At 38.0% G+C, this 14,156-nt stretch overlaps 1 protein-coding gene across 2 annotated transcripts in view; it reads right to left on the reverse strand.

The window, feature by feature from the left end:
• Positions 1 to 14,156, reverse strand: part of PDZRN4 (PDZ domain containing ring finger 4) — a 326,986-nt gene that overhangs the window by 119,005 nt on the left and 193,825 nt on the right. Inside the window, exon 1 of one of the 2 annotated variants that reach the window (XM_037058152.1) lies at positions 1,253 to 1,557. The exons of the other annotated variant lie outside the window; for it this stretch is intronic. Coding sequence (XP_036914047.1) covers positions 1,253 to 1,321 — 69 coding nt within the window. The 5' untranslated portion in view covers positions 1,322 to 1,557. Of the gene's footprint in view, positions 1 to 1,252; positions 1,558 to 14,156 lie in introns of those variants that run through there. 2 annotated transcript variants of the gene reach the window in all.

Consider the following 14,156-nt stretch of genomic DNA (forward strand, 5'->3'; position numbering starts at 1 on the left):
CAAGTTTGTAGTAAGAAATGAAACAAAAGGTATCGCTCCTGGTGTGATTAACAACGTTAATCTTCTTTTTCCTCTCTATGGTGATAAAGGAGTCATTTTTATATTTAATTAATGCAGAGGATCATTTTGGAAACTGGCTAATGAGCCTCTGATCACATTACCATGAAAATGTGCATTAACACTGCAACTGAGGAGGCTGTTTCATGTGTAGCAAATCCACTTTGTAATTAGCCCACTGTGAAATGAATCGAGCTAGGGGGAAATCTGAGGGAACCACTAGGTAGTGGGCACTTGGCTGCTGCTGTGCCCACAGACCACCAACATCCCTAACACTGTCTTTTGTCAACAATATTGTCCAGACACAAAAGTAGAGTGTGTCACATCGAGACAAACTGAAGAATGGAGATATAAACTTTGACAAACAAGAAAGAAATGTGGACTTCAGAATACACCTCCAGAGAAAACCTGCCTAAATAAAATGGTAAATTAATACAATTCTATTAAAACATTGGAAGGCTAGGGATATAGTTTTCTTATTTTTATTCTGAAAATCCCTCAGATAAATAGGCAGCTGGACTTATGCACTTTTTCCTAGGACACATATATATATACTAAGAAGCTCTTGAAATTAATTTCTAGTACCAAATGGGCAAAACAATTATAAAAAAGATTCAAGAACAAGTTATAAGAACATTTCTTTATCTCCTTTTTAAGCCAAGACATATCATATTTTTTCCTCTCATAGAATACAAATATATCAGGTCTTCCTCTTAAACCAAAGCATAAATTCCTAATTAATCAAATAATTCCTCTGCCTAACAACATTTGGCTAGAAACTTTTCCTGTCTATTCAAAATAACTGAGATCACAGACCTATTAAGTCCCAATACTGATGCAGGCAATAATACAGTCGATTTTCAAATGTAAACACCATTCCAAAATGAAAGAGGTATCTCAAAATATGACAGAAATTGATCTCAGTGTTACTCCTTTTACTTGACTGACATCTTGGCAGTAGACACAAAAAATGTTAAAAAGAATCCCACAGGAAGTCATCTGGAGGGGGAGTGGCAAGGAAGCTGAAAACTGCCACCCAAAACCCCAATAAAAAGCCCACAACCAGCAAGTCTGCCCTCAATTCTGAAATCCACTGAAAGAAAAAAAATAAAGCTAGCCACAATTCATTTCCCATCTTTCAGACAAACACAAAGCCTGGCTGTTTACTTGCTGGTATCAGAGACCCTGCACTCACCTGGGAAACTTCATACAGCAGTTTGTAGTGTTCCTCTCTTTTCTGAAAAGTGCACAAATTGCAGCCCATTCTAAGAAGCAGAGAGAGAGAGCAAATCTTCTAATTTCCCCAGAACTGAAAGGCAAGTGAACTGAAAGGGAATCACCCTCCAGACTTGACTACTGTTTTTCATCAGTCACTTCAGTCCAGAAACAGACAAACCGCTGTTCGCGGGAAGCACACGCCAGGGTGGTGCTCAGCAGCATGCTCTTCTTCGCTTTCCCTAAGTATCTTGCACTCACGGATACACACACAGAGTTTCCAGTCAGTTCATGGCAACACTCCCCCTGTCTCTGCATCAGTGCACATGACTACACAGATTCCAGCTCATGAATATTAATAGTGCCTCATTGATTATTTATGACAGAACATGTTAGCAGGGAGGGGTGTCATAGCTGCTGCTGATGACAGATGAATATTCACTAATTAAGAAGCAAATGTAGTGTGGTTAAACAAAATTCACTTGTGTCAATACCATCTCTGTTTATTAAGGATAGAGGGGGTGAGCACAGGGCATTGTAAAAAATGAACATACACTTAATTTTTCCATGGATATAAGCTTTTAATAAGGGGATAAGGAATATAAAAGCCAGAAATATATTTAGTTCACATCTCCATGTTTTGCAACAATTAAAGAAATATTCTCAGCATTATTAAGTCTAGGGTAAGATGAATAGGAGCAATTATTTAAATTTATAAAATAAACACAGAGACAAGTGAAAATTTGGGGAGTGATGTGGTAAATGAACAGCAGATAGGGGGTACCATTCAGAGCTTTAATTCTGATCTTAAAAAAATAACAGAGCAGTTCATATGTAAAGACCACTACTTTTCAGAGAGAAAATAAGGCATATTTTCTTAGTCTAAATAAAGAACACTGAAGCAGGTATTTGTGGATGATACTTGTAGAGCTAATACATATTTTAATTAGATAATAAGTGCCTATCTATTGAATATAAATTTGTAGCATTGTAATGCATGCAGATCCATATTGAAAAATTAGATAAATACAATGCCTTTTCTGAGAAAAATTTCAATTGCATATAGTATTTATGCTAATTTTATTAAAGTCATATAACATTGAAGAAAGCTGACATTGGCAATATTTAAATTCTAATGTAATGCACAATGACTCCATTTATGATTCTATATTTAGTGTTTGTAATGTGCAAAGGTGGGCACAGACTTAAAATCTGAGCTTAGATGTTTATGTAACTGAAATAATGCATTTAATTTCACACTCTCACAGATACACACATTGTATTGCAAGCTGGCCGTTTTTGTCCCTTAAAGATATACTACGAACAGCTATCACAGATAATGAAAGAAAATTCCTTTTGTTCCTCTACTGACGTATCCACAACCTCTGCTAATTAAGAAGTATGTCCTTGTTCCAACACATCCTTAAACTGGACAGGAGAGCAGGTGGGTTCCAAAGCAAAAATAATTACTCGGAAACTGATGGCTCTGGTTAGGAATTAGGTACATTGGATCTTGAAGATTTTTAATTGCTCAACACTTACGTATAGCTACTTTTGGGGGCCCAATTTTCTGAAAGTGCTTTGTCAACTGGTTAGAGTTGATAACAGGAAATGATTCTAATGAGTGCTAATTGTTAACAAATTGGCTTTGTGACTAGCAACACCTCAACACCAGCAAGGAGCTAGGAGAGGAGCAATCATCGGCTGCTTATCAGTCCTTCCCCCTGGGATGTAATAATCCAATTTTCTGGGCCTAATTTCACCTACTGGCCTGGATTCCAGCCAGGCTGAGAGACCTCCCTGGAAGTGGCATCATAATTGGGAACACTGCCTGTGAATGAAGTTTACCAGGACTTCCTGCAAGCTAGAAACCACTTGCAGTAGATATGAATTATTTTGACTCCTTTACGGAAAGATGATTTCAAGGAAGTATTTGAGGACATCTTTATAAAAATTGAGGGTGGCCACAAACAGAAGCAATGCCTTTAGGTTTCGTTGTGAAATAGATACGCTTCCTAAACTTTTAATTTTCTCTGAGTCTCTGCGCTACTTCCCATGAAGTGTTCTTATGCCAGAGTTCATGACCTGAGAGTAAGCAGTGCCTATTTATCTGAAGAATTCTGTATTGCTGGCCTGTAAAAGAATTAATGATTTTAAAGTCTGTACATTAGAAAGTCAGACCAAGGAATTAGAATGTAGTAAGGCAAGGATGGTTCACTCATCTATCACTGAAACTTTGCGTCCTCCACTGACGAAACTCTTTTATGTGGCAGGTTTTGGAAGCTAAATAGAAAACAATGATTAAAGTTACTGTTGTTGATCGAAACTTTCTTATTATAATATTTTGTAGTTAGCTTTCACAGAAAAATTAAACAATTGTATCTTTAAAACATGTTTGCTTAGTCGTCAGAAAGTGAAGAATGAAAATCAAAGTCGGCAATTTCAAATGGAAGTTGTTCTTTCAGGAATTTCTCTGGCTATTTTTTAAAAGGTTTTATTTATTTACTTTTAGAGAGAGGGGAAGGGAGGGAGAAGGAGTGGGAGAGAAACATTGATGTGTAAGAGACACATCAGTCAGGTGCCTCTCATGTGGTCCCACCTAGGGACCCAGCCTGCAACCCAAGCATGTGTCCTGACTGGGAATGGAACTGGTGACCGTTTGGTTCACAGGCCTGCGCTCAATCCAGTGAGCCACAATAGCCAGGGCAATTTTTTCTTTATTCATTGTAGTTCCCCTGTTCTTTCGTTTCTTTTTTAAAAGATTTTATTTATTTATCTTAGAGGGGTGGGGAAGGAGAGAGAGAGAGAGAGAGGGAGAGAGAGACAAATATCAATGTATGGTTGCCTCTTGTGCGTCCCCCCGCCAGGAACTGGGAACTGGCCTGCAACCCAGGCATGTGCCCTGACTGGGAATAGAACTGTGATCATGTGGTTTGCAGGTCCTTGCTCAATCCACTGAGCTACACCAGCCAGGGTGTTTTTTGTTTCTATTTCAGAAAGCAAGGACAGCTTCTATAATTGTTTAGCAAATGCTGCCTTTGGCCCATTTATCCTGGGAAGATTCTATCTTTTGCCACAATTGCATCTTACAGAATTGAACGGTGATTTGAAAAAGGGAGAACAATAATTCTGACATTCTCTAAATTTCATCAGGACATGAGGGTTAGTTGTTTTTTTTAATAACTAAAGAGCAAAATCTTGTATTAGAATATAAATTTTGGAGTAGATAGAAAAAGAAGTTACTCTGAATAGTATTTTAAAAATACAAATGGATTATATATTATCTATCTTGAGAGGTAATAATAATTGGGATAATATGGATTAAAAAATAAGCAGAGAATACAGAAAGCTGTACTTACACAATAATTAAATTTAAAAAGTATAAAAAAACTATCATCTCAAGAAAAAATAAGCAGAGAATAGATGACTACCTTTACAAATATCCTTGGAAAAAAATTCACCAAAGTGTGAAAACATGTGGGATATGTATTTCAAGATATACTTATTTAGCTTAATTGCCTTTGTGTTGGTTTACTCCCTTAAAATGCATGGCATTCAAAATAAGACATGGTTGCCAAAATCCAGACTGACATCTAAGTGAGAGACAAATGAAAAAAAAAAAGGACTTTATCTTGCTTTTCTTACATAAATTGTACCAGTGGGTAACTAAAAAGTAGATGAGAAATTTTCTCTTCATTGAATAATTCCAGCCAGGAATGATAGAACATGCCCATGCCAGCAATCCTAAGTTAATTAATGGGTCTTGCTACCGAGAATTAATGGTTGCTAACATCACACACATACACGAGTGCATGGGAGATAACTGGACATTATGGACCACCTGATAGGAGAAAATGGCACTATTTTCGAAGGAGCCCTTCCAAAGTGAGCAAATTACAGAGATTACAGAGGACAGGGGAGAATATTAAACTATACCATGAAGATTCAATCAGCCAAATGCAGACGGTGGGCAGCTAAATAAAGACATACACATTCCAGCTTCTGAGAGAAAGGATGGAGAAAGAGAGGGAGAGGGAGAAAGGGCTGGAGAAGAAGAGGAAAAGAGAGAGGGAGAAGGAAAGGAAGTGAGAGAGAGAAGAGGGACAGGGGCTAGAGACAGATATGATCAGGAGGGAATCGATAGAGTAAGAGACTTCAGCGACATTTGAAAACGGGAGTTAAACTATGTATTTTAGATATGCACATCATTTGGGTAATGGAACTACAGACAAAAGTAAGAACATGATGACCAAATGATGACCCCACTCTTGAGGGAAGGAGAGATGGCCCTGATTAGGACAGGGCACCAGAAAATTCCAGTATGGCTAACAAAATTCTGACCCCTGATTTGGGTCGCATTTTACTAGGTGCTCACCTTATAATTCATATAATTGACTTTTGTTTTACATGCTTTCCATTTTTTTGCTACATTTACAAAAGGGCATTTTAAAAACTAATTTACAAAGAGGCTGTGCTTATGTCGCATCCCTGGTGGTCAAGGCAGTACATAGCTGCAGTCCCTACTCTGAGAGGGATAGTAAGTCCAAATATTACTTCTTTAAATCTTCAACCTCCTGAGTCTGTAACAGCTGCCATAAACTATAGGTGATCTTCTTCTCTATGGCCTTTCCAATGACTCTGATGTTCTTTTCCCTCTGCTGGTGTGGAGTTCAGTAGATAACTCCACCCTATCACCTTCCCTGTGTCCTTGCCTCAGTCATGTGACCTTCCAATTTGGTCTATTACCAACCTTGCTTACAAATTTCAGTCCTACTCCCAATCCTGCATTCATGTGAGAGGGTACTTGGGCACACTGAGTAGACACTTAGCTGCCTAACATTTTCTAAAGTTTGTTCTCTCATATTCAAAAGAACTGAGCCTCAGAGAGACAGTGGCTTGCTCAAGGTCAAACTGAGTAAAGAGATCTGAACTCAGTTCTCCAATGACAAATGCCATGGTTGAATTCGATAGCTAATTTGCTGAGCTAACTCTCTTGTAGAGGAAGCTAGAGCTACATAAATATGCCTTTACCTGATCCTGATGACTAAAGACATGAGGGTAGCACTTGAGAGTGTTGAAATTGGAGACAGGACAGCTTTAAAAGATAGATCTAGCCTAAAATGAGGGAAGTGAGTTGTAGTTAAAAATGTAAAGTTTATTTATTAAAGTACTGAAATGTTTTTACATGTCACAGATAAATACTTTTGATGAGCTAACGCCCTCCGTAACAAGTAACTAGGTACTGCACCAGAGTGTGTACTAGAAATAACCAACTCATTCCAGGACCTTTCAGCTTAGCACTCAAAGTTCCACATCCCAGGAACAGGCCAAGTNGAATTCGATAGCTAATTTGCTGAGCTAACTCTCTTGTAGAGGAAGCTAGAGCTACATAAATATGCCTTTACCTGATCCTGATGACTAAAGACATGAGGGTAGCACTTGAGAGTGTTGAAATTGGAGACAGGACAGCTTTAAAAGATAGATCTAGCCTAAAATGAGGGAAGTGAGTTGTAGTTAAAAATGTAAAGTTTATTTATTAAAGTACTGAAATGTTTTTACATGTCACGGATAAATACTTTTGATGAGCTAACGCCCTCCGTAACAAGTAACTAGGTACTGCACCAGAGTGTGTACTAGAAATAACCAACTCATTCCAGGACCTTTTCAGCTTAGCACTCAAAGTTCCATATCCCAGGAACACGCCAAGTGCCAAGCAAATTGGTCGCTGGAGTGTACACCGTTTCTCCATGCTCCAGCCAGATTGAACTGCTGCAAATAGATTCCCATCTTCCTAACTTTGCCCCAGATTTTATCTCATCCCACTTATTCTTCAGAAACTCCACAAATCAACCTATTGACACTTTGTGGTCCAGTTTAAATGCTTTCTTCTCCCTGACCTCATGAAACGGAAGTAATGATTTCTTCAGCTTCTGAATTCACACTGCATTTTATCCTCACCCACCTGGAGACACACTGCACCTCTACTTTCTATCATTTCCATATACACGCTTCCCCACTTATTAAACACTAAGATATGTAAGGGCAGCAGTAACCTAAGTCCAGGGCAAAATGGAATGAGTTGATCAATTGATCTTTGACTTCTGGAAACTCTTAGCATGGCATCTTTCACAATGAAGGCATACTGAAAAAACAAATGTGCCTGGAATGTAAGCAGACCTGATTCTGGCAAAGTGATATAAATTTGTGTTTGTGTGCATATACCTAATTACCACATGACATATTTTCCCCAATAGGGTTGCTTTGAGAATATTAAGTCAAAGGACTGAAGAGCCATAAAGATATGTTATATTTAATTTGGTTTGGTTCTATAAACATAAATTTGAAAGTCATTGAAATAAATATTTCTGTGACAAATACACAAATAAATGAGTTACGATCGGTCACATACATTTTACCAGTTATTTGTGTATTTAGATATATATACTTTACACACATTAAATTTATACTCTGCTCCACATATCAGTCACATAACTACTTATTTATTCCACAAACGTACATTGGGCATTTATCACGACTGGTGGCATATGAATGCCACGTGCTGGGGATTATGTACAATCTCATTTGGTTTTCACAATGTTTTCTGAGGTAAACATGCTAGATATTATTCCTCATTTATTAATGAAGAAATCATTAGAGGGTGAAGGTCCCAGTGCCAGGAGACCCAGGGCTTTTGTGTTTTGACTGTAACCTGTGCAATATGAACTGGTATCATGAATTTACAAAAATCCCTCTGCTGACACTGCCCATGTGTCATCCATCTGCTTGGATATAGCTCAACAGATAATGTGTTACCCAGCATCTTTTTCACATTGTAGGAAGTGGGGTTGCAAAGAAGAAGACTAGGACTCTGATCCAAGCCTTGCCATTATTACCTGTGTGGCTTTGTGCAACTCACACTCTGTAATAACATTTACCTTGCAGACAGAGTGTAAAGATGGAATGAGAGAAAATGCATGAGAAAGGATGCATAAACTGTCAAGTATTTTGTCCATATTGGGGTGATGGTTCAGCATGAGGTCTAGAGTCAGTCTGCACTGGGTCAAGTCTCAGTTTCCCTAATTTCTATCTATATAATGTTAGGTAAGTTATTGTTTTTAATCATCTCTGTTTCTTGATTTCTGATCTCTAAAGCAAGGATAATTACAGCATCTACCAAACAATTATTGGAAGGGAAAAAGTTGTTGAGATAACATGTATCAAGTATACCTGGCACATAGTATGTGCCTGATACATACAGGCCACTAATAATCATAATCATATGATTATGGGTAGTATAATAATGATAATAGTGATCTCCATTTTAGAGTTCCAGGTGATCTGTTTCTAATTTTGTTGTGATAATAAATATCTACTATATTGTTTAGCATTTACTCCATTGAAATTGTGTATGCCCACTTTGGTTGCTTTTGTACAGTTACAATGATCATTCAACAACTTCTAAAAGGCTGTTTGTTTCCCAGGCTTCTGTATAAAAATAGTAGCGGAGGAAGCAATCATTGTGTCAATGTGACACATATACAATACATTTCTTTTGTGTAAAGTATGTAATGTATTACATTCAGAGTAATAACTCTGAGGTTCTATTTATTTCATTTAATGCATAATGTGTAAGCAACGTGAACGTAAGTATATAAGAAACCAATGACAGTGAAGCAAGTTTTACACAATTATAAAACAGGCAGCCCAATGATCTTTCTTTGAGGAATTTTAATGACTACTGTTATAGTCCAGTATAACACTGGCTTTCTTGGTTTCATCATCTGGCCATGTACTTTCACAGGTACCAAATTTTGGTAATGTCATGCTGCTTAGGGAGTATGTTTTGTTTCCCCAGAAGACTACCGTCATCATTTTTTAATTCTACAAGTGGCCTTGTAAATGCTCACTAAATACTTTCATCTAACTAGTATTTACTGAACACTACTATGGGTAAAGCATAGTGATAATTCCTAAACATTTTTCAAAATAACAGCTAATATTCATTTAGCATTTTTAAAATACCAGTCATTGTTCCAGTACCATAAGCTATTCATTTCATTTAGTCCACGTGTCAGTGCTTTGAGGTGGGTACTATTACTATTTCCTCTTGACAGGGGCAGTTAATGGGTAACACTAGTAGGAAATGGGTGAACTAAGACTCAAACCCAAGCAGTCTGGATCCACTGCTTAACCAGTATTTTATTTTCTGGATGGCTAGAAGAAGCATTCTGGGAATGCTTATAGCACATCGTGATGTAAGAATTTCCCCAAGGACCAGAATGGAGTCCATAATTAACTCCCAGGTTCCAAGTTGTGTCCTCAAGCTTGGCTGCATAAAATAGATTGAATAAATCTAAGCCATTTCATAACCTTACTTCACTCCACTGGTGATGGGGTATTGCTGCACTGAATATGTACCAATAACTATAGAACATTTTTTCTTCTTCATATTTATTATGGTTGGGGAATATATTGCTAGTAGGGCAGTCATACCACTATATGAAAGAACAGTTACTTCAGATGAGTAAATTTGGGGGTTTTGAGAAAAGTGAAGTGTAGATTCGCTGATGACCCCCAGGTTTAAGTCCCCAGACTTATTTTCTCTCTCTCTCCCTTTTTTTAACCTTCACCCAAGGACATTTTTTTGCTTCTAGAGAGAAAGGCAGGGAGGGAGAGAAACATTGATCAGTCTCTTGTACATGCCTGACCAGGGATCACACTCGCGGCTTTTCAGTCTACAGGATGAGGCTTCAATCGACTGAGCCATACCGGCCAGGGTTTATTTTCTCTCTTAAGCTTCAGAGCCACTTATTCACTGACTAGTACATTAACATATGGGCTCTCAGCAAACTTATCAAAACTTCCAACATCCAACTTATCAAAACTTAAGTCAGATCCTCTTCCCCTGAAGCTGCTGCTGTACATGTGCACCACATTCAAGAACGGCCTGACTATCCCCGGTGATCACGCCTGAGGTCTGAGAATCTGTTTTGTCTCTTTCTTCTCCCCACACATAATGACCAAGCACTGCCAATATGAACTGCTCAATCTCTCCTTTCTTCCTTCTCAGACAATTCTTCTAGGTTCAGGCTCTGTCTCTTCTCAGCTGTGTCCTCCATTCACTCATGAGCATTTGGAGTTTATAATAGTATAAGGTAGCCAACTGTTGGGTTCTTGCATCACTCTGTTTACAAACACACACTGATAAGCTCTTCTTACCTCCAGTTCCCTGGCCCCCCGCCCTCTCTCTTTCTTTCTCTCCCCCAACACATACACAAAAGAGAACACACAACAAAATGTTTCTGCTCTAGGTACATAGGTCACATCTCTACGACCACCTCCCTGTATGACTTTTTGGTATCTTTCTCTCTTTCAACGACCTTCACAGATTCTAGACTCTACTTTTCTGTCTGGCACTGTGAAACATGAACTTTCCTCTCTCACCCTTGGACTCTGCACACATATGTAGTCATTATAATGATATTTAAGTTATACAAAGGTCTCAGATTTCATATAGTGAGAGGAATAAATAAATAAATACTCAGATAATCATTACATAAACTATCTAGGCAATAATACTGCTTATGTAGGGAATTCACACAGGGTGACGTGGTGGACAGTAACTGGGTCATCCATCTCGATATTCTAGACCCTGGCTTTTTCCCCTGCCTGCTTATATATGTACATATACAGAATCAACCAAATGTAAATAAAGAAAAATAAGGTGGGAAAGAGGGTAGCAAGAAAAGAGATGAGCTATTTTAGGAGGGTTTCAAAAAAAGGCTTTTCCACCTCAGGACCCTAAGAAATTACTTATCTATTGGGGTCCTGGCATCTTCAGACCTACCCCATCCCATTGCAGCTTTCATTTTATCATAAAAAATTTTAATATGGCTGTTTAAAACATTAGCATCACTAATTAATCTGTTAATACAACATTGATTTCTATGAAACTGATGATACAGAATATCTGATTGCACACAGATTCCTACCTGGGACACCATTATCATCAGAATGAGCCCTGGAGTTCTTTTTAGACTTTGAAGACATCTGGAAATGTCTCTGAACTTCAGTCTAAAAAATTTTCTCTGTGAATGTGAACAAGTTACATACCCTTTAAATGCCTCAATTTCCTCACTGTGAAATAAAGATATTCATAATACCTACCACAAAGGGATTTTGTGAACGTGAGCTTTACCTGGAGCCTACTCAATGTAGGTGTTCAGTAAATATTGGCTAATATTATTACGGCTTATACTATCATCTTGTTGAAAGGTCTAAATTCTATTATTATGAAGACGTACAAAAAAGCAGCTATATTATTGTCCTATCTGCATTTTTGCAAATACCTGGATATACAGTTTGAAGCATCCATTTTCCTCCAGGAAAGGCTGGATTCCTCTGTGATAAATGACAGTTGATGTCAGAGTGACTGAAAGCCAGAAAGGAGCAGAAAAGAGCTCCTATGGTGATGGGAGGAAGGAACTGAATCGAGACACAACCTCCCTTAATTCTATGATGTTTTCTGAGTACCTCCTATTTAGCACGCTCTGTGTGGGCCTTCAGAGCATGGCTCTAAATCAGGGGTGTGCATCTGACTCATTCGTGAAGCTTTTTCAAATTACACCCACACAAAAGCTCCACTCCTAGGCTTCTGAGTCCTTGGGATATGCATTTTCAAACAACCCACAGGAAATTCAGATATATGTATACCTTCCCCTCCCCCATCTAGATGTAAGGTTAAACCTGACGCTCTCTTGAATGCCTCCAATAATCATAATTTCTAATATGGTTACTTACATGATTATGAAGACCACTGGGTCTTTGTCACTAATTTACAGAAGGAGCTAGAATTTACAAAGCACCTATCATATCAATAGCTTTGAGTCTCACAAAAATTTTATGAGATACATGTGGGGTTTTTTCACATAAAAAAACTGATGCTCAGAATACTATAATACTAATATTATTTTGCATGTAGCTGTCCAGCTCTTCTAACACCATTTGTTGAAGAAGCTATTTCTACTCCATTTTATGCTTCTGTCTCCTTTGTTGAATATTAATTGACCATAGAAACTTAGGTTTATTAATGAGTTCTCTATTCTGTTCCATTGTTTTATGTGTCTGTTCTTATGCCAGTACTAGACTGTTTTGATTACTATGGCCTTGTAATATAGTTTGATGCCAGGCATGGTGATCCCTCCTACTTTGTTTTTCTTTCTCAAAATTGCTGTGGCTATTCAGGAATTTCCTTGAAAAACTAAAAATTAAAGTAAACTAAAAAGGAAAAACTAAAAAGGAACTGCCTTTTAAGCCAGCAATTCCACCGCTGGCATTATACCCTAAGAATCCTGAAACACTAATTCAAAAGAACCTGTGCACCCCTATGTTCATAGCAGTGTAATTTATAATTGCCAAGTGCTAGAAGCAACCTAGGTGCCCATCACTAAATTAGTGTATCAAAAAACTGTGGTACATTTACACAATGGAATACTATGCAGCAGAAAGAAAGAAGGAACTCCTACCCTTCGTCACAGCATGGATGGAACTGGAGAGCATTATGCTAAATGAAGCAAGCCAGGATGTAAAAGAAAAATACCACATGATCTCACCTATGAGTGGAACCTAATCAACAAAACAGACAAGCAAGCAAATTATAACTGGAAACATTGAAATAAAGAACAAACTGACAGTAACAAGAGGGGATGGGAGAAGAGGTAATGGGGGAAAGAAGGGAAAGGGTCATCAAGGACCATATATAAAGAACCCATGGGCAAAGCCAAAGGGGGAAAGATTGAGGGCAGGAGGGTGGGGAAATGGAGACAACTGTACTTGAACAATAATTTAAATAAAATAAAATAAAATAATTTTTTTTTCAAAAAAAGAATACTATGTGATTTGATTAAAGTCACACAGCTGCTAAGTGGCAAAGCTGAGATGCAAATCCAGATGGACTGAACTCTAAGACTCCGCCTTATCCATGTAGTGAATAAGGCAAAATATAGCGCAGTGTCTTTAGTCCTGCCTTCCTGGAATAAAGAGTCCATGGTAGAGCTGAGCCTGAATCAAAGTCATTGTTTTCTTTTGCAATTTACCAAATATGCCCTACCTGTGGGCTGTACTGATAAGCAAAATTTTTTAAATGATTTTAAAATTTACTGATGAGCAGAATCAGACTGGTAGCAAGGCTGGGTTTTAGCACCTGAGATCAGGTATACGGTTAAGCATGAAGAGCCCACCATCTCCTAATGGGACAGTGAGTGGCCCAATTTCCAGGTATTAGTGCCAGGCAAAGGGAATTAAGTGACTGCTTATTGAATTCTATGTTAATAAGAAGATTTTCCATAATGTACCATAATTGGTCAAGGAGTGTAGAAATCCATATCCTCTTTTAAAAGATATGATTCTTCTTTGATTTTTAGTATTTCTGGACACCAAGTCAAACCTGTGTGGAGATTAATTGCCTATCATTTGCAATCTTCTTCATAAGGAGCTGTCGACAGTGATAAGGCACACAGGGTTACAAAGCATATGTTTCAAAGATGTGGTAATGGGGAGTACACCTTGAAAATTGTGGTTTTAGGTTATTCTTAAAATTGATGGTGCTTTTAATCTAGCTATGTGTAAGACTGTTTCTTAGGTAGGCAGAAGTACACCCAGCAGTCCAGTGATTAAATCCAGTGGGGAAGGAGCAAATGTATCCACCACACACCTGCAAACACAAAACACCAATGTAATGAAGTCACGTGGTGAAAAGAGCCGATCTCTCTGACTCAGTGCTGGGAGAAAGTCATTCAGATGAGCTTCCAGACTGCATCCAACTCTGTACGAAGGACAAATGCACCTTTACTTCATTAAACAACTCAGGATGTGAATGCTATTTG

This window comes from Sturnira hondurensis, unplaced genomic scaffold, assembly GCF_014824575.4.
Source record: "Sturnira hondurensis isolate 20B ecotype Veracruz unplaced genomic scaffold, ASM1482457v3 Scaffold0009935, whole genome shotgun sequence".
In the NCBI taxonomy this organism is placed as follows: domain Eukaryota; kingdom Metazoa; phylum Chordata; class Mammalia; order Chiroptera; family Phyllostomidae; genus Sturnira; species Sturnira hondurensis.